The sequence below is a fragment of the Eucalyptus grandis genome, chromosome 1 (genome assembly GCF_016545825.1).
Source record: "Eucalyptus grandis isolate ANBG69807.140 chromosome 1, ASM1654582v1, whole genome shotgun sequence".
Classification (NCBI taxonomy): Eukaryota; Viridiplantae; Streptophyta; class Magnoliopsida; order Myrtales; family Myrtaceae; genus Eucalyptus; species Eucalyptus grandis.
Window position 1 is genome coordinate 53,119,668 of NC_052612.1, and position 26,803 is coordinate 53,146,470.

At 39.7% G+C, this 26,803-nt stretch overlaps 2 protein-coding genes and 1 pseudogene across 2 annotated transcripts; all 3 read right to left on the minus strand.

Moving 5' to 3' along the window:
* Positions 1-8,241: 8,241 nt before the first annotated feature.
* On the minus strand, positions 8,242-12,686 carry LOC104436084 (transmembrane 9 superfamily member 8). Its single transcript, XM_010048802.3, has 7 exons — positions 12,215-12,686; positions 10,716-10,880; positions 10,482-10,591; positions 10,290-10,389; positions 10,087-10,199; positions 9,828-9,981; positions 8,242-9,716 (listed from the first exon to the last, which is right to left on the minus strand). Exons 1-7 carry the CDS (start codon positions 12,323-12,325, stop codon positions 8,559-8,561), a joined length of 1,911 nt encoding a protein of 636 aa, XP_010047104.2. The 5' UTR covers positions 12,326-12,686; the 3' UTR covers positions 8,242-8,558.
* A 1,770-nt stretch (positions 12,687-14,456) lies between these two features.
* Positions 14,457-19,131, minus strand: LOC104436087 (leucine aminopeptidase 1). Its single transcript, XM_010048804.3, has 10 exons — positions 18,855-19,131; positions 18,135-18,549; positions 17,659-17,853; positions 17,237-17,462; positions 16,783-16,909; positions 16,531-16,626; positions 16,149-16,226; positions 15,632-15,692; positions 14,869-15,056; positions 14,457-14,750 (listed from the first exon to the last, which is right to left on the minus strand). Exons 1-10 carry the CDS (start codon positions 19,074-19,076, stop codon positions 14,622-14,624), a joined length of 1,737 nt encoding a protein of 578 aa, XP_010047106.2. The 5' UTR covers positions 19,077-19,131; the 3' UTR covers positions 14,457-14,621.
* Positions 19,132-19,748: 617 nt separating this feature from the next.
* Positions 19,749-24,661, minus strand: LOC104436086 (annotated as a pseudogene).
* Positions 24,662-26,803: the final 2,142 nt, after the last annotated feature.

Consider the following 26,803-nt stretch of genomic DNA (forward strand, 5'->3'; position numbering starts at 1 on the left):
CATTGATTAATTCAACTCAATCCTTATGTTTATAAGCAAAAGGCCAATTTTGGCTACGGTTTGATTCAACGGGTTCAAATTTGAACATGTTGATTACATATTAATTGTCGATTCAATGGAGTATTTATCAATTTCATGGTTATCAATTAACCATCAAGATATCGATACACAAGTTTAAAATCAATTTCAAAACTGATAATCGCCCACCTAGCAATTGGAATTGAAATTAACTTATCTTCCAAAAAGATTTGATGTATTTAAATTGATTCAAATAAAGATGACCAATCTCGTAGGCGATATTCCAAACTAGAAAGCCATCTATATCCTGTGGGAACCGAACTCACGAAGAAAGAAAGATAATCCCGAATCTAAATAAGTTTTCATTCTTCACTTACGTTCAGTTTGAAATATATCAGAGTGGGCAGACTTCTATTGTACGATAAACTTTAACACAAAAAATAGAACTTAGACCAGGAGTTTTTTCTAACAAGACCAACAGTAACCAAGGGAGTAAAAGGGGCAAGCAGGCCATGTTTTAGTCCATGTCGAAGCGTTCACCTTCACGGTCAAAGCTTCTCCGTGCACATGATGAGATTACACTTTTCCACCATGATACATCAGTCACTTTCTAAAATGCTAAGAAGCCAGTCAGATTGTTCCCAGAATGCACCAAAAAGTCGATCACACTTCGTTGATCAAATCACACTACTTCCCTGATTTCCAAATGCATCATCCATCTGAAACAAACTAGAGCACGAAATTTCACACGAAAATATCCAAGCAAGAATAAAATTGTTGGGATTATATCTCAATTTTGATCCCGTGAAGGAAACACGATCCAATTATAGTTCTGATTTGAATAGATTTCCTCAATAGAGTGTTTTCTTAGTATGAGTAGGTTTCCTAATAAGGTTTCCTATTTTGAACCTAAATATCATTCGTACACAAGAGGTGTGGGTGTTGGTTTTTGCCTCGTAACAACCAATTATACCAAAACTAACAGCGAGGGCTAACATTGTATGAGTTTTTTGGCAATGATTGGGGGTTAAGAAACATTAAAAGTGTTTGATAAACTCGAGAGTGCTTGTAATCTCTGTTTATTACTTAATCTATAATACTCCCTTTGTGGAGTGATTTCCATTGACCGAATCACGTAAATTTGGTATTCAATTTATTACCTCCTCCTACTTATTACTGTGTTCAATCCCTTGCTTTTCGCTACAAATACTATGCACTATATCAATTTGGTGCAACCAGAACCAGGACGTGAAAACACCATCCCATTCAGAGTTGCAAAAACATAAGCATTTTAAGTATCCATTTGATTTCTGGGTTACTCATTTAAAGGGGAAAAAAAACTAAAAATTTTCGACAACTAGATACTCAACTTGGGCCAAAAATATGAAGCCAAACTCCCAATTGACAGCCTTCTCTTACACTTGTAAACACTGTTTCCTTAGGTGACAGTACACCTATCAGCAAAGATGCGCTTGTCCATCTCCAACTTCAATCGACATAGACTAAAAATATCAAATACCAGATCATACCAGAAGACTACACAAGCCCAAGTTCTCGTCACCATGCACCCTCTAAAGAAACCATCTTCTCAATCATATGCAACAAAACAACAAGCAAGACTTGATTAGACAAAAAAAGAGAGGGGTGGGGTGGGAGCGCCTCGCCATCTGAAAATGAGGAGCATCAACCGGGAGATAAAAGGACTGAGCGTGAACGAGGAGGAACGCGCAAGCAGAGATCCATAGATGCTGTCTGAGAGCAGCTTCCCCCATGTGTCAGAATCAGAAGCGAGATCGAACCCCACCGACCAGTTCTCTCCTCAAGAGGAATGCTTCAAGGCAACGTGCTTAATGGGTCTTCCATCTCCTTCTCTTTTTTTCTTTTTCTTTTTTAATTCACAGGACTGGCGGAAAGCAGACAATTTTTATATTTTTATTTTTCACTTCCTTTTCTTTCTTTTTCTTTTCCACAGGGTTGGCATCTCCACCGGCCTCCAGGCCAGGGCGAGGGTGCGAAGATCTCACACAGATTGGCATCTCCGCCGGCCTCTAGGCCAAAGGCGAGGGTGCAAAGATCTCACACAGGCCACGAGCAAGAATCGCAACCCTTGCCAGCCCTTAGTCCAAATAGAAGAAGAGACAAAAAGGGAAAAAAAAAACCAAAAAAATATTTAAAATTTTATTAAAATATTATTAGAAAAAGTTTACATCAATGAATGTGATATTCCCAACACTTCACGATTAATATAATTATCCAATTCCTTCTACCTTTTTAAGCACGTAGAAGCTTTTTTTTTTTACTAACATAAAAAACTCAAAAAACGCATGCGGGAACATAAATCAAGTTAACGCATTTTATTTCTTATATATTTACTTTAGGTGACACAATTAGGTATAAGGGATTTCAAAAAGGCCTGTCATCCTGAATTACATCACACATACCCCCACAATACCACTTTGACCCTAGGACTGCCAATTTATGTCCAGCCACCTATCCTTCAACATTGGTACGCTCAAAAATCATCGCCTAAATCCCAAAATGATGCTTCACCTTCCTGCCCTTGCCCCAATCAATCGTACTACCACCATCATCATTTCCATCATCACGTGGATGTGGGAATATTATTAAAAAAAGCTCTACGTTAGCGATTGTGATGTCCCCAACACATCACAACTAATGTAATTATCCAATTCCTTCCACTTTCTAAGCATGCAAAAGCTTCTTCTTTTTTTAACTAATAATAACTCAAAACATAGGAAACTCAAAGAACACACACAGAAATATAAACCAAGCTATAACATTTCATTTCTTAATCATTTACTTAAGGTGACATAGTTTGGTATACTGGAGATTTCAAAAATGCCTATCATCCCGAACTACATCACACATACACTCATGATATCACTCCGTCCCTAGGACCGCCTCTACATGGCGCCACCTATCCTTCAACACTGGTACAGCCCAAAGTCGTCGTCTAGATCCCAAAATGATGCTTCACTTTCCTACCCTTGCCTTAGTCAATCACACTACCACCATTGTTGTCTCCACATCACCTGGATGTGGGATCAGCCCCACAAGTTGTCCTTCTACTTGTGCGTAGACCACCAAGAAACGCACGAGTACTAGGGCCCATCAAGGCTCCAATTTCAATGGATAGTATCGCTATGCATCGGGTGAAAGTGACTTCCAGAAAATCCAAATCTATGAACTCAGAAAAATCCCAGGTGAGGTCCAATTGGGACCCCATAACTGAGGGAGGTAGAGGTAGGAAGGATCGGCATATTTACTACTAATTTGAAAAAGGATAATCAACAATTAATGAGCCTAAGTCCAGCAAGCAAAAGGTCCACTAATCTATACTACATAAACCAATCATGGTACTCAGTACCAAGGAAAGCTTCAATATAAAAGCATTGGAAATCATTTCCAAATCAATTCGGTTGAGAACCTTTTTCAAAAGCAACATAGCAAATTAATAAGAAAGGTAGCTTTTCTGATTAGGTAATCCAGTAACTCAAATGGAATTTAAAAGTGCCAAGACCATATTTGATATGAATTCATGATGTCACCATCTTTCGAGGAACCCTGTTATCCCCCGACATCACAAGGACATTTGGGAGAACCATGTTACACCCCCAGGCATTCAAAGGAACCCAGTTATCCCTCTAGGCATCCTCACTACAAATAGAGGCATCGTTATCCCGAGGGCCAACTGCACTCCCAAACCACACATTCATTCCATGGTGTAGCAATTCCACAATTCAATTCAAGAACATTAACTTTATTACTACCAAAGAAACTCAAGCGTGAATCTAACAAATCTTCATTCTCTTATAAACCACTAGACTTATATAAACTCACTCATACACAATATCAAATATGTTGCAAGAAGAATTCCATTTCAAAGTCCCCAAACTTGCCCTATAATAGCCTTCCAAATGCCTTTGGAAATTGCAGACGTTGTCTAGGTAAATGGATTCCAAAAATTATGAAATTCTAACATAAGATAGACAAGATCCAAAGAAACATTTTCCGTGAAGGAACTGAAGTCTACTTCGGCTTATACGGTACTATATAATTCTTAGAAATCTGGACTAGTAGGGTATTCCTGCACATAACAGAACCGAAAAAGGAAATTGTTTCACCAACTAAACAATTTTGAAAAATCCTGGAAATTTTATATGTAGCAGTTCAGGATGTACTCTACAACTTTTACGAGGAGACTCATTAAATTTCTTAACCGAAAATTCTTTGGAAAATGGAAATTAAGAAAAGATTGGTATCCCGTCCGCAAAAACAGATTACACACCCAGTCATTTTTCAAATATATTTTTGTCATATGAATTCCAAAAAAATCCAAATTTAAAGTATGTCGTCGAACAGCCAATAAGGTTTGACCTTCATGAAGGATACCCCAAGGAATTTACATTACACAAGTCAATACAAAATTAGCAAAACTGAGGTCACACCAAGTCCGAACCTGACTTAGACAACATCCACTATTTTTGGCTCAAGATTTCGACATAGCAAGCCAGAGTATGTACGAGCTTCAACGGATAATACTTCCTTGATACACATACTGACCCAATAATTATGAATCCAACACTTCAGCTAGATAGACTTTTTCCAAAACTTCCGACTAGGTACGAACATACACAGAATTGCGGCATTCATGGAAATTTTGAGGAAACTCTCCTCGCCAGACAACAATCAATCAATATAGAATAGAACGGAGGATATCTACTTGCCTCGGGTCCTAGAGGAACTGCAGTCGTGGTTCAGCGGGCTTCTGAGCTGTTGCTGTCTGAGCCGAGGCGACGGTGCAGCTGACGGGCGGTCACATGAGCAGCTGAGTGGAGGGGGGAAAAGGGGCTGCTAGTGGTCGTACTGGATGAGCAACCGTGCACAATGCAAAAGAATAGAGGAAATAAAGGGGTGTGTTCTAGCAAAATGGCATGGGTAGAGAAATTTACGGTGTAAAGCAGAGGTGAAATGAAATGAAAACTGAAAGAAACCGAGAGGGTTTGGCGGTGAAGGCAAAGAGGGACGTGCGGCTCCATTCTTCTCTGCTTCCACTCGGTCTCCACCGTTTCATTGCATGCTCAGGTGTTGCCAGTTAAAGGTTTTGCCTGAGGAGGGAAGCGACACGCAGCTTGGTCGCCGTTGTTGACTCCGTGGGGGAGACGCGCCAGCAGGGAAAACGATAAGTGGCGCCTTGAGAAGAAGCCAGGTGGCTCGGTTGACATGACAAAATCGGCGGCTAAGATGGCAGGGGTGCTGGCTTGGTTTCGTGGCCAGGCCAAGGCGGTTCGACAATGACAGGGACGGCTGAGGCAAGGCACGGCAAGGTCCAGTAGTGAAACTCAATGGCGAGCTTGGCAACGTGATACAGTGGCTAGACATGGTGACTTATTCGGATGGCGGCTTAATGACTCGGCATGGGACGATGAAGTGCCAATGATGCGTTGTGGCAACGTCAACTTGGCAGAGCAAGGTTTCTTGACGGCGGCGAAGACGGGCTGAGATGGCAAATCTTGCAGTGGGACGAACGACGTAGCCCAAGGAGGAGCTTGTTGACATGGCATGACCGTTGCTCATTTGAGACTTGCTATTTTGTCAGGTAAAAAATCCATATGTTACAATGATTTTCAGCCAAACTTAATCGAATAGACTCAATTGACAAAATATGAAAAAGCTCCAGACTCAATCAGCATAATTGAAAAGATTAGTATTGAATAATACAAATGTAATAAGTTTAAAAAAAAAAATTGGTAGTTGTCCCGTTCATATTCCTAGCAATAAAATTTACCATATAGTGACTATTCATTGTTTTGCTAGAGTTCTATCAGTTTAATTAAATACATGTATGCATGATCTACATTGCATCAGGGGACTGCTTATTAAACCCGATATCAGATTAGATGTGCATGAGCAGGTCTAAGATAGCATTAGGCATGGTTTATCGATCATAAATATGAAAATTGTCACACTCCTCTCTACATCAATTTTAATTATTAACCGAATGATTTGTATTAGAGTTTTTTTTTATTATTATTAACAAAGACAATTGTCACGCTCCCTAACCGGCCCTTGTCGGTCACAAGTGAGAGCCAACTAACCCTCACCAACCACAAGCGAGGGCTGCGACACTCACCCATGACCGATGTGGGCTTCGTGGTCCTCACCAAATTTGAGCAAGGGTCATGACCTTCGTCAAACTTGGAAGAAGGAAAAGGAAAAAATAATAAATTATTATGAAAATTGTCTACATTTTGGTGGATGTGCCACATAGAACAGTTAACATTCACGTTAGTGATTTTCAGCTAAAATTAGCCGGATTAGTTCAATCGACAAAATATGAAAAGGTTTATGACTTAATTGTCAAAATTGAAAAATTTAGAAATGATTTAGCAAACATGTAATGGGTTTAGGACTTTTTAGACAATATTCCGGATTTGGTTATGATTGATTTTCAGAATTTGATTCTTAATTTAACAAATAAAGGACTCGATTCCTATTGAGTCTTTTCCTCCATCATAAGCATTTGCAGACTCGACACCATTTTGAGACTGAAATCTTTGGATCCAAATATGAGTTCACTTTCCATTAATAAAATAAGCACAATTCAAAAAAGAATTATTGAACAGGCTCAATCAACATTGTATGCATAGACAAGTCAACATAATCTTTAAAATTAGAACCATGTGTATTTTTCCTTCTTAAGATATATAGAGTTACAAATCAAGATGTTAATTAATTTATAAAAACAAATAAACCATTCTTTAACCTAATAAAAGAATTGGCACCAAGTACGAAGTCAAATGTCAAAATGGTCCAAGCCTCTGTTTCATCACACCAAGTGCTCATCATCCCTTCACATTCGGCCCTAACTCTCATGCCACCCTCACATTCCCTCCTCTGATCCCCAAGCGCTCCCCTCAACTTCCTACAAAGCCAAGTAAATCTCATTGCACAAACCCCAACACACACACACCAGCTCCCAAAGGAAGCTACAGCTGCTGCAAACGGAAAAGCACAGAGAGAGCGTTTCGAGAAAGAGAACGGACATGGCGATACCAAATCAAGCGGCCAGCGCGGCGCAAGAGGTGCTGCACCAGCGCAAGAAGCTCCCAGTAAACCCGATGAAGCTGGCAGTCGGTGGCGTCGCCGTCACGGTCGTTCTAGGCTACACGGTCTTGTGCACCAAGAAGAAGCCGGAGGCCTCAGCCCTGGACGTCGCCAAAGTCGCTACTGGGGTTAATGCACATCCTAAGAATACTCATCCTTACAAGTAGACTGATTTATTCATGAGAGTAGCGAAAGCCTATGATGTTTTTCCCCCTTACCATTCGTTTCACAAGATCTTGGATTTGCTTTTTGTCTGCCTACTCCTGTTAAGAGTGAGTGCTATTTTATGATTGTCCTCTTGCTTTGTAATGTTAAGAACCAATAAAGATCTCCGATGTATACGTGACCCTTTTCTTGATTCGCTCGCTCTTTTTCCTCCGTTCCTTTCAAGATCATTTACGGAATACATAGGGTCCACCATATATCTTCTCAAATGTCAACAGGTAAAGACATCTTTATCGATTATTCATCCTGTTTGTGTAGATCTTTGAAGACAATAAGAATGATGAAAGCATCTATTTATTTTCAAGTTTTATAGGCGAAACGATAGGACGCATGATTGACCATTTATCTCAATTCTGTGCACTATTCCTTGAAAATGCATGGATGACCTCTCCACCGATTCCATAGAGATGTCTCGACCTTTCTAATTGCTTTTGCCAAACAATATCTCTTTGCCCTTGTTTAAATCACGAAATCTCAACAGGCATTGATTAATCGGGGATCAAAACTGCTAATCATGACTATTAGACGAATGAGGAGTGTTCATGAGAACTCCCTACCGATCGATAGCAGGCTTCAATGAAACATATTCTTGTCGAGAGCAAATGAAGTAGTTTCATTTCATGTACAAGAACGACAATCGAACCCACACCGCACAAGCATTGGCGTGACCTATTATGTGTCCTTGAATCCAACAGACTTCATTGTTCGAGTAAGCAGCAGAGTGTCGAGAGCCATTGACATGATAGTCACTCGATGAATAATAGAACAATTGCTTTTTCACCAGAGATTCGTCCCAGCAACACAAGATGAACCTAACAAGGTCGCACTTAAGCAGCGCTCAGGAGAAGAAAGCTGGTCGGAATCAATCTATACGATGAAGAAAATCAGCTGACAGTAGCAGAGCGTCTAATAAGGTTTCTGTAATTTCCAGAAATGAGCACCTGACCGCATAAACTGCTTACCAACGCCCTCAAACGTTTTCCTTTCTTACATTTTCATTAGAAAAACTGACCACAAAGTATACTAAAACCGAAAAAAACAGAAAAAGAAAGGAGAAACCAGGACGATGTCAAGGAGGTGTCTCTCACATGGCACGCATTATGCTGATTACTCTGTATGCCTTCTCTAAAAGTACTTGTACAGAAATCAATTAAAACTCTTTACCTTCTGTTTGTGCAGAAGTAAGTTTAGTCGATCTTGACCGATGAGTAGATTAGCCTTGTGAACCAAAAGCATGCATAGAAACCGATCGTGCCTGTCAGCACGAAGAAAGCATATGACCCAATGAGCATGTAACCAAAGTAGAGGGCCCCAGAAACAGGTTTCGTGATATTGAGCTTGGTGAAGAAGTAGAAAGCTGCATAGAGGAAGAGGTATAGAGCCGAGGAACCCGAAGTGAGATACGATCTCCACCACCACTGGTAATCTTCACCGCACAGCTGGAAGTAGCATAGGACAATTGTGATCTCAGCACACGTCACAATGAGGATGACGAAGACAATGAATAGGAACCCAAAGATGTAGTAGAACTGGTGCAGCCATATCGAAGTGAGTATGAAGAAGAGTTCAATGAAGACAGCCCCAAATGGAAGTATGCCTCCGATTAGGATCGAGAAGGCGGGATGCATATACCATGGCTGGTCCGGAATCTGCCTTGGGATCTTGTTAGTTTTTACAGGATCCTCGATGGTGGCCTTTTTGAAGCCAACGTAACTGCCAACAAACACAAGAGGAACTGAAATGCCGAACCATAGCACCACTAGGGCAAACATGGTCCCAAAAGGCACGGCCCCGGAGGATTTCTGGCCCCAAATTAGGGCATTCAAGACAAAGAATACAGCGAAAATGGTCGCAGGGAACATGAAAGCTGTCTTGAGAGTAATTTTCTTCCATTCTGTTCCCTTGAACATCTTGTATAGACGAGCTGAAGAGTATCCAGCAAAAAGGCCCATAAAGACCCAGAGCAGGACCATTGCGGTCATCAGACCACCTCGATTAGAAGGAGAGAGGAAACCGAGGAGAGCAAAGATCATGGTGATGAGAGTCATCCCAAAAAATTGGACCCCTGTCCCAGCATAGACACACAGTAAGTCCGAGTTGGCAGGAGGACGGAACACATCCCCATGTACCAACTTCCAGCCCGTCTCTTCCTGGGCTTCTTCTTGGGTCTCCAGTTGGTTGTACTTTGAGATATCACGGTAGAGAGTACGTAGCATAATCATAGCCACCATTCCAGAGAGAAACAGGACGATCATCAAAGAATTGACTATAGAGAACCAGTGTATCTGGTCATCGGCCATCAAAAGATAAGTGTCCCATCGAGAAGCCCACTTGATCTCACTATCCTGCAAGATGGGTGAGGCATGCATGATGAGAAAAAGGAAGAGGAAGAAACCAAAGATACTGATCCTTTCCATGTGGCCTTATGTCATGAAGGTAATAAAAGGGGAGCTTACCTGGAAACGAACGTCATATGTAAATATAACCTCATTCTTATCTTCGACCTCTTGAGGAGATTCAGAGCTAGTAACCTCACGCTTTGCATGAGGATTACAGGTGGTTAGAGTAGTAGTCTTCTCACTCCATTCACCTTCATATGCATGTTTGACACTGTAGTGATAGAAAAGATGAATCAGCACAATTATAGAGGTAGACGTTTAATAAACAGGACTAGCATCAACCTTCAGCGTTTGGTATGTGATCAAGGAAAATGACCTGAATGGTTCAACCTCAAACCCAACAATTCTTGTGGCCCCTGTTTCTTTATCTTGGTGATACTTGACAGTAAACGTTAAGTGGTTGTAAATAAAATGTTTCTGCTCTTTTGTCTGCAAAAAAGAAAGTATCTACATGTTAGACCTACTTCATTCTCTTTTAATTTTATGAAAAACAGAGAAAATGCTGAGACTGGTACTCACTCCAGCATATTGTCCCTTGACGCCAACATTAAAGCCTTGTTGATACACTCTCAGTTCAGTCCTTTCTATTCGAACCACCAAAGGGAGATTGTCCAATATCCTGCCATAAGTACATGTGACATCTAAGAGTTGCAGATCAGGAACTTACAGCAATTCTTGCTCTGCCTGCATTTTATGCTAATTGGTGCTTACATGTTCACTCGATACTCGTCATCTATCTTTTCCTTGAAATCTTTTGCTGTTTTTGCATTAAGAGTCTTTCGACAAAGAATATTGCACATCTGGGGTTCTCTCATTTTGAACTGTGATAAGAAGAAGCAATCAGGTGATCAGAAAGAAACGTGCTCCATCCCATCTACAAGCCATGCAGTAAATAGTTTTATTGGTAAGTCTGTACATATGTATACACATACTTCGGTAACCTACCTCATAAGGAGAGTTTTCAATCCGATCACCCCGAAGAACTTCTCCAAGATTCTCCGCACTATCAACAATTTTAGGAGGCCGACAGTAATCAAGGGAGTAAAAGGTGTAAGGAAGCTGTGTTTTTGTCGAAGTCAATTTGTTCACCTTCACGGTCAAAGCTTCTCCCTGCACATGATAAGATCACACTTTTACACCATGAAATACCAATCGCATTCAGAAATGCTGTGAAGACTTCTGAGCCCTTGATCATTTGTACCAAAAACCCTCAAGAAATAAGCAAGATATTCAGAAACTGAGGACTCCCTTCGCTCCCCACCACATACACTAAGGGAACGTGAGCCCTTCATCTTTGTCATAGCTATATGTGCACATGTAGACTTTTCCCCACAAAATGGAGAAATGTAATAAGATTCTTTCCATGAAAATGGTGAAATGCTATAATATGTTTGCCCTGTACTACGTCAGTCCATCTTAGTGAGGAATTTCCCAATGAAACCATTCACCTGACAACTATGCGAACAGTAATCCTTGGATAAGATGGTCACAAATAAGGTGGTAATATTTGGATCAGAATGCAATGGCAATTTAGTAATGGATGTACTAACAATCGTCCAACATCTAGCAAGGAACAAAATCATTATGATGGTGATGCTTTGATCCAAAAGCAACGTGAATTTTAGTAACAGATATACTAGTATAACCATCAACCAGATATCTACATGCGTCAGAAGTAATAGTCGTATCATAAAAAATAAAAAATAAAAATGTGACTTTCTAGACCAGCTTGTGATGTATTTCATCGAAATTTTGCGAAAAGGCAAAAATCTCAGTACAGACAGCAATTGTTCTTCACCTCTCAGAATGCACAAAAAAGTCAATCATACTTGTTGAATGAATCACACTACTTCCCTTGATCTCCAATTATGTCGTCCATCTAAAATAAACTAGAGCATGAAAATTCGCACGAAAATATCCAAGCAAGAATACTACTATGCATTATATCCACTCGGTGCAACCAGGAACAGGACATGGCAACACCATCTCAAAGATGCAAACACTTGAGCATTTAAGAATCCATTTGATTTCTGGGTCGATCGTTTAAAGGGGTAAAAAAGGATTGATTCATACAAACAACTTACTCCACTTGGATCGAAAATTCAAGCCAAACTAACAAAAACAGTAGACAGCCTTCTTCATACACTCGTCAACACTGTTTCATTAAGTGACAATACATGTATCAGCAATATAACGAAGGCTTTAGATCAATGAATCCCATATGTGAATCGGAAAAAAAAGGCGCTCATCCATCTCTCGCTTCCATCAACATCGAACCCAATATCAAACACCAGACTATACCCCAAAAGACTCCATGCTCACGTTCCCGTCACCATGCACCCTTTTTCAAAGAAACCATCTTTCCAAAACATACGCAACAAACGAACAAGCAAGAATATCTTTTCATCTTACACAAAACAGAGGCATGATAAAAAAGGCTTCACCTTCTTGAATTCCTGAGGAGAGACACCGGGAAGGTAAAAGGACCGAGCGTGAACGAAGAGCAGCACACAAACGGAGATCCAAAGGTACCGACTCGGAGCAGCTCTCCCCATGTTCAGAATCCGAAGAGAATCGAACCCACCTGCCGATTCCCTCTGCAGGAGGAGCGTCTCCAGGGTATGCGATCAACTGGGTTCTTTGCTTTCTTGGTGGAACCGTGCAAAGATGAAGCCTTTGACCGTTTTCTTGAATAAAGTAATATAGCTCGACAAGAACGAGAAGCGTAGAACCGCCTGCAGAGCCCCCACTTGCATCAGCAGTGGGATTTACGATGAAGGGAAAATGGCTTTACCCTCTTGACCGTCTGGTTTTTGCCGTCTGATTTCGATGGACGGGGAGTGATGGGCGGCCTTGATTTGAAGTCACATCACTTCGCCTTGGGAGTTACGGGGGGAAGCCAAATGGGTAGGCTCGAAACTCACGAATGAAGTCAACGCTTGGAAGTTGCTCGAGATCGCGACCAAGTAAAAAAGGGAAAAATCTTTTCTTTCTTCCTGGGTCGTCACGTGGCCTGACTGGCCAAGGCTACTGTAATAATATTTGCTGGAGGGAGAAACCATACATGATCTACCCCTGATTAACAGCTAAGTTTGCATTCCTTGATGCTCAGAAATATTAACCAAACATAAGCCATTTTGCTCACACATTCAATGACCCTCTAGAGAAAAACCTAATACGGAAATGACTTGAAGTGAGACGTTGCCAACATTCAGGATCTCTTTAGCGTGAAATCATAGGTATTCCTTAATTAGTTTGAAAAGAAAAACATACATTATTAACCGAGAAGCGTAAGGCGTGCGAATATCGACATATTAAAATAAAGAACGCAGTCCCACACTCAAATCATATGTGATGTATCCTTGATGAACAGCTGCATTCCTTAATGCTCAGAAATATTAAGCAAGCATAAGCCATTTTGTTCACCGACTACCGTTTCTTGGGGAAATGGTCAAGGGAAGTTATCAGCGAAGTGATAGGGAGAGACTGTCTAACAGTGACAGATTGAACTAGTTGTTGGGTGGTGGAAGATCACTCAAGCAATCCCCACAACCCACTTCTGCAAGTCTTTTCTGCAACCACCCAATGGTGGCAATCTGCTAACTACTTCACCGGTGAAAAAAATGGACATGTAGTCTCATAACTTTAGGGAGAAGTATAAATCTCCTTGGAATTCTTTAATTTTGACCAAAAGAAAGCAGACGAATCAACGGAATCAAAGGAAAAAAAAAAGTGAAATATACCCATTTTATAAGGAGCGTGGGCATGAGGGTAACACTAAGCATATTAGGTATTCTGGCTGTGGGGGGAAGCCCGACTCATCTTCAAGAATTCAACTTTCAATGTGCATTAATCTATGAAAGAAATGATAAACAATGTTTTGAAATGGTTGGTCTGTCGCATCGCCGGTACAAGAAGCACCTGGCACGGATCCGATGATGAACACTCCATATGATTCCCAAATGAAGCTGCATTTGGTGGCAATTCTAATTTTATAGTCAACCTCACATCGCTAGGCACGAGTTGTCAGTGTTTCGGACGAGTTATTCAATATTTTGGACCCAATATTTTAATGATAAGAGGCTGTAATCTGTACAAACAAGTAATGATGCATCATTACGGTTTCCCCCTCTCTCTCTCTCAGGTAAACAGCACTGGCCAGTTGCTTTGAGATGGGGTTTAGAGCCATTTGAATCCTCACGCAAAGCCAAACATTAATGCTTCTTGGTGCAACTTCACATTGTATATGCAAAGTCGATCTTGAGAAAGCGCACAATCAGGTCAAAGTTGAATGCATTTCACTTTCCCATATATTGCAATTCGCGAGGTAAGCAGAAAGTAGCAGAACACGACCAAGTGCATCTTTCATCCTTTTCTTTTCCTCAGATCTGCTTGTAATCATCCTGAAAACACGCCGGCGAACGATTCTGCGTTATTATATAATATCCGCGATTTACAAGGGATAGAATAAGCAATTATCTACAATTTCCCTAATTAAAACACATCATAGGCGATACAAATGATGGTGACACCTTTGGATAAGACCGTGCTGGCAATAAACTTGAGCCATCAACAAGATTATGTGCACAACTTGCGCATTGCATAATCTACCAAAAGTGAGGGAAGGGAAGATAAAAGGCAAGCAATGGCATCTTATAAGCATAAGACTCTGCATTATTTCATCTGTAAGTTAAAACGGCTTGGCAAACAGAAAATTGGTTTCACGCGAAGAGGCCTTCCAATCCTCTTTCTATATTCAACAAACCCCACACATAGTCGATCTCTGAAAACCAAGGATACCAGTAAGTTCACCCCTTCTTTTCTGCTTATTGTGTGAATATCTCAGCACGTCTAAGAAGAGTTTTTCAACACCCATTCTACAAGAGTCGAGATGCCAAATCCGGTCGCCGCCTTTTTCTTTTCATTCCAAACAGGACCAGCCATGTCTATGTGCATCCATTGAACCTTCTCATCAACATACTGCAAGCAAAAGTTCAAATTTTTAAACATTCTGCCCTAGATGAGATGATCTCACAAAAAATAAATACTTTTGAAAGCATGAGCGCCTCAAAGCACCCTGACAATTTTGGGAACAAACCTGCTTTAAGAACAAAGCTGCTGTAATTGCACCCCCTTGCCGGCCTCCTGTGTTCACCATATCGGCGACTCCTGATTTCATCGATTCCCAGTAACTTTCCTCCAGTGGCATTCTCCATAGTTTCTCCCCACTTAGTTCCGATGCAGCAAATACCTCCTTTGCTAGGTCATCACTAGGAGTAAAGACACCTAAAGGGAGGAAAAATTTGGCATCAAAAAAGAAATAACAAAATTAAGTATCATCAAAGGCTCATGATGCTAGGAAAGCGTCAATTTGTTGATATGGAAAAGTTTGACCAACATTGACACTCTCTGTCTCTCTTCCTATTAGGGCTGGCAATTTGTGTTGGTATATCATAACTATATTTATAATTCAAGTCAATTCATGTCGGTTTAAAATATTTTAATTTTGATTCTACATATCAAAAAATGAATTACAATGAAAACATGTCAAGTCATGTCAACATATAAGTTAGGCTGTGTTGTATCATGTCATATTCAGGTTTTCCTTGTGTAACTTGAGTTTTACCATGTGTTGTGTTTGTGTCTTGCAAGCTCATCGTAATTAGCACTGCCAGCACTACTTTCTATTCCACCTTGGATAAGTTTGGGATTCAACAAAATTGGTTCTAGATCATGCATAATTCTCACAACGGTCAATCTGTCATCATCAAGCCTCACTCATATATCTCATGGGCTATTTGCATATTAATAATAGTTGAACATGACAAACATATACTTCTTAAATCCATTACAGGACATACCAGCAATTGATGGCCCAAGAGCAACAACACAGGCTCCGGTCAATGTCGCCAAGTCCACTATCTGGACAAAAGAGAATAGTGTTTGCAAGAGTCAGTAACAGTTTAAAACAAAAGGAGTCATAATTTCCGAAGTGTTTACTGTTTAACATTAATGAGCTACAACCACTCAGCTTCAAAGATTAGCTATCCGATCAATGGTTTACAATTCTCAATGTTAGAACCAAGCAAGATAATTCAACTTCAGTTAAAGCAAAGAGGATTACTGAGACACTAATTTTCCTCCTCCAAGCACATCTAGGATCAATGAATGTGTCATCACTGGTTTTCAGAAAAACAAATTGCAAGCTGATCTTAGAACTTGAACTATTGTATAGTGCTGTTGTCAGCACAAATTTGACATATCAAATTATCTTCTATTGGCTCCATGTTAGAACCAAACGAGATGATTCTCTATTTCTTAGCAGTTTGCGCAGCACAAGTAAGAACAGAACTATGATAACCAATCAAGTAGAGGTACCTTCTCTACACCTTGATTGCAAGCATAGACCAAAGCATCTGCAAGTGTAAGTCTTCCTTCAGCATCAGTATTATTCACCTAACAAACCAGTACCAACAGAGACTTTGTCAGTGAATTATTGATGCAGGGAAACTAAAGAGGGACAAAAAGTGATTATTGCACTCTTTTTTTACTTAATTTGGTAGCACATGTACATATACATGTTCAAACATGAAAAAATCACCGATTCAAGATAAAAACATAGTAATGAAAATCATAACTAGATTGCCTTACATTAACAGACCGAAAAAAATAAAAACCAACTAAGCCTTAAACAGCATATGAATAGATTTGAAATCTTATTATTAACGTGACTCTGAGCGAAACGACAAAAATAATATACCTCAATTGTCTTTCCATTTGAGGCTGTGACAATATCACCTGGCCTCATGCCAGTTCCACTAATCATATTCTCACAAGCAGCAACAATGAAATGAACCTGCACACCGAGTACACCCATCAATACTCATGGCACTGGTCGAGATCTTCAACATAAGAGAAATTGCATATGGAGCAACAAAATAGGAGGAACCCATAATGCTGATTCAGAACTTGTAATAACAACTAGAGCAAAAATAATAATAAACTCAAATACCTCAACTCCAGGAGGTTTAATTTGACCAAGTGCTTTTGCTGCACCAAGAACTGCTGCGGAACCTCCCATATCAAATTTCATGAGCTCAATTGAGCAACCAGGCCCGGTCTTGATGTTGTAGCCACCACTAGTAATATGAAAAGCATACTCTCAGAAAAAATTACTAAACCAGAGCAGTGAAAGCACACAAAAGAATATAATCGGTTTAATTATTATAAGAAAGAGCAACACAACAAGATATTTCAATGAAAACAGTGGATTAGATAATCTGGACTTCAGAGAAAAGCATCAAAGCAATCTTCAGATGAATAGACTCATTTCACATAACATAACATCCAAGCACAAACTCTAACTTGAACTTCAGGATATGGTAAGGAAGTAAGTACAGCCCAGTGTCTTATAGCCTTCTAGATACTGAACCATGGCATATCCACAAGACATAACTTAGAATCACCTGTCAAAGGTCAATCCTTTTCCCACCAAAGCCAACTTCACCTTGGCAGGCCCACCAACAGGTTTGTAACACAAGTGGATGAAATGAGGAGGATTTGCAGAGGCTGCAGCAACACCCAGATAAGATCCCATTTTCAATTCTTTGCATTGCTCCGCATTCAAAATTGTTGCAGAAATCACATCGCTGTATGTGGAAGCAATCTTCGATGCCTCAGCTGCTAGTACAGCTGATTAATACAAGTCAAGGAAACAAAGATAAATGGAAGCTTCATTAGAAGATCATCCATCACAAGAAAATTAAGCAAGATAACAAATAATATAACTCTACATTTATTGTACCAACAAGCAACTGAAAGGGGATATCTGCAAAATACAATACAGCTGAGGAAATCAACATGAAAAAGGGGATGCTGCCATACATACCTGGGGTAAGCACATTGGCGGGAGAATTGACGAGCTGTCTTCCAAATATTATACCAGAAGATACATCCTCAGCATACTTGAGCTTTTTATCTAGTTCAGGTCCACTTCCAAGGCCAAGGATATCTACAGACTTGAGAGCTATTTTTTTGGATTCTGATTTGTACCTAGTGTCATCATGTATCCCCAGCACAGTTCCTGTCATAGTCCAAGGTTATCAAGTCAACCAAACTCCTCCAAGAACAGCATTGATGAATTACATTTTTGTTGGTTTTTTTATAGGCACATCAATTACCACAAACCAAGTTATAAAACTGGCACGACTCGTAAGCGGGTTTGTGATTCAAGACAAAAAAGGACACGTTTACAGCAAAAAAAAAAAAAAAAGACGTTTTACAACAACAGCACCTCTGATCATTGTCATAGCATAATCAAATGCAAATCAAGCAGCAGCAAACAATACTAACTAAAATTTATACCAGATGCAATTGCTGAAGCAGTGGTGAGCTTCAATTCAGCAGATAACCCTTCAGATGAGGCTAGCACAATGCCGATATTACTAGCTTGAGCAGCTTTCGCTGCAGCAGCGACTGCTTCACCAAGACCTCTGAAGGCTGTGGGAGTTGAAGCCGATTGGCCGAGTCCAATCAAGCTGACCCTCTTTGAACCAATGCCCGGAAGCCTGAGGACTACTGATTGGCCAGATTTTCCAGTAAAATCCTCCTCCGAAGAGGCTTCAGCCAAAAGGCCACTCAATTGCTTATCGAGCCTTTGCAAAATAGAGTTCTGGAACTTAGAATTCTCATCCTTGGCCATGTCCTTCTCAGTCACACCAACCGCGAGTATGTCCCCGCTCCATTCCACCGCATCGATGTCTTTGGCAGCAAAAGCAATCTTCTCGCAGAGAAATTTCCCAAACAGATAACAGGCACTCAGTAACATTAAACGATCAATCATAACAGTACGAACAAGTTATGTCACTGGAAATCCAAGCAAACCACCGATCATCATAAAACATAGCAAAGCCAACAACTTTGATCAGACCAACCGAGCGTCTGGACGATCGAGAACTACGCAAAGCCAAGGACTTTCCTCGATAAAACTCGGACCCATCATTTCTAAACCCGCAAGAAACACACCACCAGGGTCAAAATCGCAACTTTATCCACACAGAGAGACAAGAAACGGAGGCAACGAACCTTGGGGACATCGACGTTGGCGGGTTGAGTGAGGCCGAGAGTGGCCTGAGCGAGGGTGTGGGCCATGAGCCTCCCTCTCCTGGAGCGCGGCAGGGGCGAGACGGCGAAGGAAAGGCGGAAGCTTGAGGTTGAAGCAGCAGCAGTAGCAGCAGCAGCGCGGAATCTAGAGAAGAGCAGAGAAGGGGAGGAAGAGGAAGCCAAGGAAGCAACAATGGCGGCCATCTTCCAGTGCCAGAGTCTCTACCTATTTATAATGGACCCTCAGAATCAATCAAGAGATTGGAGAGAGAGAGTGAGAGGAAGGCTAAAGGTACACCTTACCAAGCAGCAACCCCCACGCTTGCCAATAGGATGGGCTTCATGCCCCCTGTCTTTTGCGTTTTTTAATGAATCGATGAAGACAAAAAAAAAAAAAAACCATGGTTTCAAGAAAAATAAATAATTTAAAGAAACATCTTTTTAAAAAATCGTGTACTTTGCTTGTAATAGTAATAATGAATGGACAAAAATATTTTTATGCTACAAAAATATATTGACATAAATTGTTGTCGATGATGATGGTATTTTTAATCGATAATTTATTTTCAAGTTATTGTTTTTAGTGAAATATTTTTAAAATTATTCATTTTTCATTAAATAAACAAAGCGTTAAAGACAATTAATTAGCATAGTTGAATAGCATAGCAACAACAAAATGCATTTGGTCTCAAAAAGCCCTTCTACTTTCTAATTTTCATCTTTCATTTCACATCAACTGTGGTTTCTTCCTTTCTTAGTAGAATAAAGCTTTTTTTTTAACGTACAAATTATATAAGCACTCTTTTTATTAGGGGTGATTGGTTTCTAATTATATCCAAATTCCACATTAAATCTGAAATCTACCCATCAAAACAGTTAATCTAAAAACCTACTCTACATACCAAAAAACTTGAAACATATCATGTTACAAATTTCAAGAATGGTTCTAAAGTTTACTCAAGTTTCACATGTACTTGAATAATTACAATAAATCATCACCTCTATTTTACTTATTACAAATAGAAGATTGGTTTAACGCTAGGAGGCCTTCCATTCCTCTTTCTATATTCAACAAACCCCATACATGTAGTTGATCTTTGAAAACCGAAGATATCAACAAGTTCCCCCTTCTTTTCTGCTTGTCGGTGATGACTGAGCTCCAGGCAGTATATCTCAGCACGTCTAAGAAGCGTTTCTCAACACCCACTCTACGATGGTCGAGATGCCGAATCCTGTCGCCGCCTTTTTCTTGTCATTCCAAACAGGAGCCCCCATGTCTATGTGCAGCCATTGAACCTTCTCATCGACAAACTGCAAGCAAAAGTTCAGAGTTTTGTAAACATTCTGCCCCACGATGAGATGATCTCACAAAACATAAATACTTATCACCCATGAAAGCATGAGCGCCTTATAGCACCCTGACTATTTTGGGAACACGCCTGCTTTAAGAACAAAGCCGCTCTAATTGCGTCGCCTTGCCGGCCTGCTGTGTTCACCATGTCAGCGACTCCGGATTTCATCGATCCCCAGTAACTTTCCTCCAATGGCATTCTCCACAGTTTCTCCCCGCTTAATTCTGATGCGGCGAATACCCCCTTTGCTGGATCATCACTAGGAGTAAAGACGCCTAAAGGGAGGCAAGATTTCAGCATCGAAAAAGAAATAACAATGTTGAGTGTCATCAAAGGCTCAGGATGCAAGGAGCGTTGATATATCATAACTATGTTTATGATTCATGTCAAATTGTCAATTCATGTCAGTCCAAAATATTTTAATTTAGGTTTATACTTCATGTCAATTCGTGTCGGTCTAAAATATTTTAATTTTGATTCAACATATCAAATAAGTTAAATTACAATGAAAACATGTTGACTCGTGTCAACATAGAATTTAGTCGTGTGGTGCTATGTTTTAGATTTTCTTTGTGTAACTTGCATTTTACTATGTGTCACGTTCATGTCTTGCAAACTCATCATGTCTAAGAATTGCCAGCACTACTTTCTATTTTACCTTGGTTAAGTTTGGGATTCAACTAAAATTGGTTCTAGATCATGCATAATTCTCACAACAGTCGATCTGTCATCATCAAGCCTCACTCATATTTCTCATGGACTATATATGCATACCAATAATAGTTGAACCTGACAAATATATACATCTTAAATCCATTACAGCACATACCAGCAATTGATGGCCCAAGAGCAACACTGCAGGCACTAGTAAATGTCGCCAGGTCCACTATCTGGACAAAAGTGTACAGAGCTTGCTAAAGTCAGCACAAGCGAAAAACAAAAGGAGTCATAATTTCCGAAGTGTTTACTGTTTAACATTAAAGAGCTACAGCCACTCAGCTTCGAAGATTAGCCATCCGATCAATGGTTTACAGTTCTCAATGTTAGAATCAAGCAAGATAATAAAACTAAAGCAAAAAGGATTACCGAGACACTAATTCTCCTCAAGCACATCTAAGATAAACGAATGTGTCATCATTTGTTTTCAGGAAAAACAAATTGCAAGCTGATCTTGAAACTTGAGCTATAGTGTAGTGCTGTTGTCAACACGAACTTGAGACATCCAGTCATCTTCTATGACTCATCATTCCATATACTTATAGTTAGATCAGCTAGGAACTTACTCTTTCCTCCCTCTCTCTGTCTCTTAGCAGTTTGCGCAGCACACATAAGCACCAAAACAAAACTATGATAATCAATCAAGCAGCGTACCTTCTCCATACCTTGATTGCAAGCATAAACCAAAGCATCTGCAAGTGTAAGTCTTCCTTCAGCATCAGTATTACTGACCTAACAAAGCAGTACCAACAGAGACTTCGTCAGTGAATTCCTGATGCAGGGAAACTAAAGAGGGACAAATAGTGATTATTGCACTCCTTTTATAACTTATTTGCTAGAACGTGTACATATGCAAGCTCAAACATGAAAAACTCACTGATTCCAGATGGAAACATAGTAATGAAATTCATAATTAGCTTGCACTTACATCAAAAGACAGGAAAAAAAACTAACTAAACCTTAAACAGCATATGAATAGACTTGAACTCTTATCTTTAATATGACTCTAAGCAAACTGACAAAAACAAAATACCTCAATTGTCTTTCCATTTGAGGCTGTGACAATATCACCTTGCCTCATGCCAGTTCCACTAATCATATTCTCACAAGCAGCAACAATGAAGTGAACCTGCACACCGAATACACCTACCAATACTCATAGCACTGGTCAAGATCTTCAACATCAGAGAAACTGGATATGGGGCAGCAAAATAGAAGCAGAAGCCATAACACTGATTCAGAATTTGTAATAACAACTAGAGCAAAAAAAAATATTAAAACTCAAATACCTCAACTCCAGGAGGTTTAATTTGACCAATCAACTTGGCTGCAACAAGAACTGCCGCAGAACCTCCCATATCAAACTTCATGAGCTCAATTATGCAACCAGGTCCGGTCTTGATATTGTAGCCACCACTAGTAATATGAAAAGCATACTCTCAGAACAGATTACTAAACTAGAGCAGTGAAAACACAAATGAATATAATCAGTTTTATTATTATGAGAAATAGCAACGCCACCAAGATATTTCAATGAAAAAAGTGGATCAGGTAAGCTGGACTTCAGAGAAATGCAACAAAGCAATCTTCAGAAGAATAGATTCATTTCACATAACGAAACATCCAAGCATTAACTATAACTTGAACTTTCTGGAAATGGTGAGGAAGTAAGTACAACCCAGTGTCTTATTTCTTTCTAGATGCCAAACCAGCGTATCCACAACACATAACTTAGAATTACCTGTCAAAAGTCAATCCTTTCCCCACCAAAGCCAACTTCACCTTGGCAGTTCCACCAACAGGTTTGTAACATAAGTGGATGAAATGAGGAGGATTTGCAGAGGCCGCAGCAACACCCAGATAAGATCCCATTTTCAATTCTTTGCATTGCTCCACATCCAAAATTGTTGCAGAAAGCACATCGCTGTATGTGGAAGCAATCTTTGATGCCTCATGTGCTAGTACAGCTGATTAATACAAGTCAAGAAAACAAAGATAATTGGTAGCTTCATTAGAAGATCATCCATCATAAGAAAATTAAGCAAAATAACAAACAACAGAACTCTACATTTATTGTGCCACCAAGCAGCTAAAAGGGGATGTTTGGAAAAAAACAATGCAGCTTAGGAAATTAACATGAAAGAGGGGATACTGCTGTATATACCAGGGGTAAGCACATTGGCAGGAGAATTGACGAGCTCCCCTCCAAATATTATACCAGAAGATACATCTTCAGCATACTTGAGCTTTTTATCAAGTTCAGGTCCACTTCCGAGGCCAAGAATATCCACAGATTTAAGAGTCATTTTCCTGGATTCTGATTTGTACCTAGTGTCATCATTTATCCCTAGCACAGTTCCTGTCAAAGTCCAAGGTTATCAAGTCTACCAAAGTCCTCCAAGAACAGCATTGGGGAATTATATTGTGGTTGGATTTTTATAAGGTACATCAATGTACCATAAACCAAGTCATAAAATTGTCATAACTCATAAGCCTGTTTGTGATTCAAGACAAAAATGGACGCATTTATAGCAACAAAAACACATTTTGCGATGGTGAACAAGTGATTTACCATAAGATTTTCTAATTCAAAATTGAATGAGCAGGATTACACAAAACGAACAAGCTCATAAACAATACTACCGTGCAGTGTTCTTCGACGGCACCTCAGATCATTGTCATAGCACAATCAAATGCAAACCAAAAAGCAGCAAACTTTACTAATTAAAATTTTTAATCCAGATGCATTGCTGAAGCAGTGGTGAGCTTTGATTCAGCAGACAACCCTTCAGACGAGGCTAGGACAATGCCGACATTACTAGCTTGAGCAGCTTTTGCTGCAGCAGCGACAGCTTCACCAAGACCTCGGAAGGCCGTGGGAGTTGAAGCTGATTGGCCGAGCCCAATCAAGCTGACCCTCTTTGAACCAATGCCTGCAACCCTCTTTGAACCAATGGCCGGAAGCCTGAGGACTACTGACTGGCAAGATTTCCCAGTAAAATCCTCCTCTGAAGAGGCTTCAGCTAAGAGGCCACTCAATTGTGCGTCAAGCCTTTCCAAAATAGAGTTCTGGAATATAGAATTCTCATCCTCGGCCATGTCCCTCTCGGTCACACCAACCGCAAGTATGTCTCCGCTCCATTCCCCACATCAACGTCTTTGGCAGCAAAAGCAATCTTCTCGCAGGGAAATTTCATAAACAAATAACAGGGACTCAGTACCATTAAACAATCGCACCAACAGCAATCATAACAGTACGAACGAGTTCTGACACTGGAAATCCAAGCAAACCACCGATCACCATAAAACACAGCAAAGCCAACAACTTCGTTCAGAAGAACCGGGCATACGGACGATCAAGAACAACCCAAAGCCAGGGACTTTATCAACAAAACGCAAGGACCCATCAGTTTTAAACCTGCAAAGAACAGACCAGGATGGTCAAAATAGCGACTTCGCTGAGAGAGGACCTTGGGGACATCGACGTCGGCAGGTTGGGTGAGGCCGAGAGTGGCCCGAGCGAGGGCGCGAGCCATGAGCTTCCCTCCCCCTCCTTGAGCTCAGCAGGGGCGAGACGGCGAAGGAAAGCCAGAAGCTTGACGCCGACGACGATGCAGCAGCGCGGAAGCCAAGGACGCGAGATTCGACAGAGAGAGAGAGAGAGATGGCGAGGCTAAGGTAGACATCAGCAAGCATGCACTCCATGCATGCACCTTTATTTTTTCCGTTTATTAAGGAAGCGATAATGACAAACATCTTGTATTTTATTATACGAAAAATAAATCATCTAAAAAATATTTTTTTTAAAAACCTTATCACGCACAATAATTGATGACAAAAAATATTTTCATACTACGAAGATATCTAGACATAAATTATTATTAATAATGAAGATATTTTTATTAATAAATTATCTAAAACAATTATATTTAGTAAAATGCTTTTCAAATTATTTATTTTTCATGAAATAAATGGAGCTTTAGGGATGATTCATCTCATCAGCATAAATGGATGGCATAACGGTAGCAAGATGCATTTGGTCTCAAGAAGCTCTTCTAATTTCTAATTTTTCATCTTTCATCTCACGTCTACAACGTTTTTTTTTTTTCCCTTGGCTTTCATCCTAATAAATTGTGGTTTTTTCCGATAAAAGTAAAGACTTGCATTGTACAAATTATATAAGTATTCTTATTATACACATTTTTTTGTAAGCACATATAATAAAACACGCTTTTTATCTTGAAAAATCATATTATACATGTTCCGTTAAAAAAGTCGGATTTCAATCAAATGTACCATATAATTTAATAATGTGTACCATGACAACAAAAGCTCTTCTAGCTTTTAGCATATTTGTAAGCTAACCACACCGATGTTCTGCTTTGTCTACTCTTTTGGATCAGAAGCATTGTTAAATGTATACTTGTCTAATAATGTGACAAGGTATCGGAGACTATGCTTCATTAGTTGCATGAAAATTAGTTTAGTTTGGCTCTTTTTTCTTTTTTTTTAATTCACGAAGTTCCCTTTCTTTATCTTAATTATCCATAGATTTTAGCATCGCCTGTCAACTTACAATGTCAAGATCAAGCTATACTCATTGGATGTCGACATTAGGCTTGCAACATTTTTTTCCTTCAATAATGCAAGGAGTCACCTAAGTGTTTAGACTTTATCCTTCTTGGGCGACTTGTAATCCGAATGATGTGAACTCGCAATTCTCGATTTGTAGGAAACTTGATATCAAAGTAATACATCTTAAAAAGTTACTATCAAAGCAACATGCGATACGAAGCTTTATCGTAACGAAATGTCAAACTAAGTCTTACACAGTGAAGGAGATATTACACTAGAAAAGATGTCGATGGCCTACAACATAATTACAGTGGCCAACGAGTGTGAAGTTCACGTGGAACTTTAAGCCATCAACCGTCATAATTTTTTCTTTTTTTTTGGGTCGAAAAAGAGTTTATAGCATTCTCATGCAAGTAAGAGTTTGGGTACACGAGCTTCAAGAACATAACAAGTCCAAAAGATCAACCGTTGTAATTGAATTGGTCATTTTATTGGACAAGTATGTCACTATTTCACCTCCAAGAGCACAATAAGCGATCTTTTTTCTTGGCATTTGGATTCAAGAAAGGGCTTCATCCTTCTCAATCTTCTTGGCAATGCGGGCTTGCAACAGGATTGAGCACCCCGGTATGCAGTGGCTGAGATAGAGATTTGAGTTGAACTCTTATCCTATGAAAAATGAAAGGATCATTAGCATTAGATAAGACTTGAAGACCAAACTAGACAGAGCCCAAAGTACAAATCCATCATTTGTTGGACAGAGTTGCAGAGAAAGACATTGGGTCTGGTTTTCCAAATCCAACAAGCGGAGGGCTTTTCTTCTTCTGAAGTCAGAAATGGAATACTTCTGTATATATTAAAGTGAATGCATAAGGAATGGTATTTTGGTGGGTGTGGCTTAATCCACATTTTTCCATGCTTTCTTTTTCTTATCTTGGTGGAGAGTTGGTAGGTCAATTTTTTCCATAGTTTTTGTCTTTTATTTTATTTATTGCATTAGAGGTTGTGAGTTATTTTTAGATTATTAAAGTTATGTCCAATGCTTGAACAATTGTTAAGAGTTTTTACTCTTACTGCTGTTCTTTTTTGTCCATTCCATAACTACAATTGGAAATTAGATTAACAATTTTTCTTCAAGACTGATATGTCCTTCAATGTGGATGCACTCAAACGATCAAATAAGTGAACGTGATTTGTTTCCAAATGAATTTCAAAATGATCGTTGTGTTGCACTCTCAATTATTAATAAGAAAGTGAGTGTGTGTATATATCACATATTAGATTTGA

Bases quoted from the DNA above. Each gene is read 5' to 3' on its own strand.
- LOC104436084 (XM_010048802.3), bottom strand. From the start codon at position 12,325: ATGGGGAGAGCTGCTCCGAGTCGGTACCTTTGGATCTCCGTTTGTGTG. The intron at 10,390-10,481 runs GTAAGCACCAAT...TACTTATGGCAG, and splicing joins GACGAGTATCGAGTGAACAT to GATATTGGACAATCTCCCTT. The intron at 9,982-10,086 runs GTCATTTTCCTT...CTATCACTACAG, and splicing joins TTTGAGGTTGAACCATTCAG to TGTCAAACATGCATATGAAG.
- LOC104436087 (XM_010048804.3), bottom strand. From the start codon at position 19,076: ATGGCCGCCATTGTTGCTTCCTTGGCTTCCTCTTCCTCCCCTTCTCTG. The intron at 16,910-17,236 runs GTGATTCTAAGT...TCATATTACTAG, and splicing joins AAAGGATTGACCTTTGACAG to TGGTGGCTACAACATCAAGA. The intron at 15,057-15,631 runs GTATGTCCTGTA...TCCTCCCTTTAG, and splicing joins TCTTGGGCCATCAATTGCTG to GTGTCTTTACTCCTAGTGAT.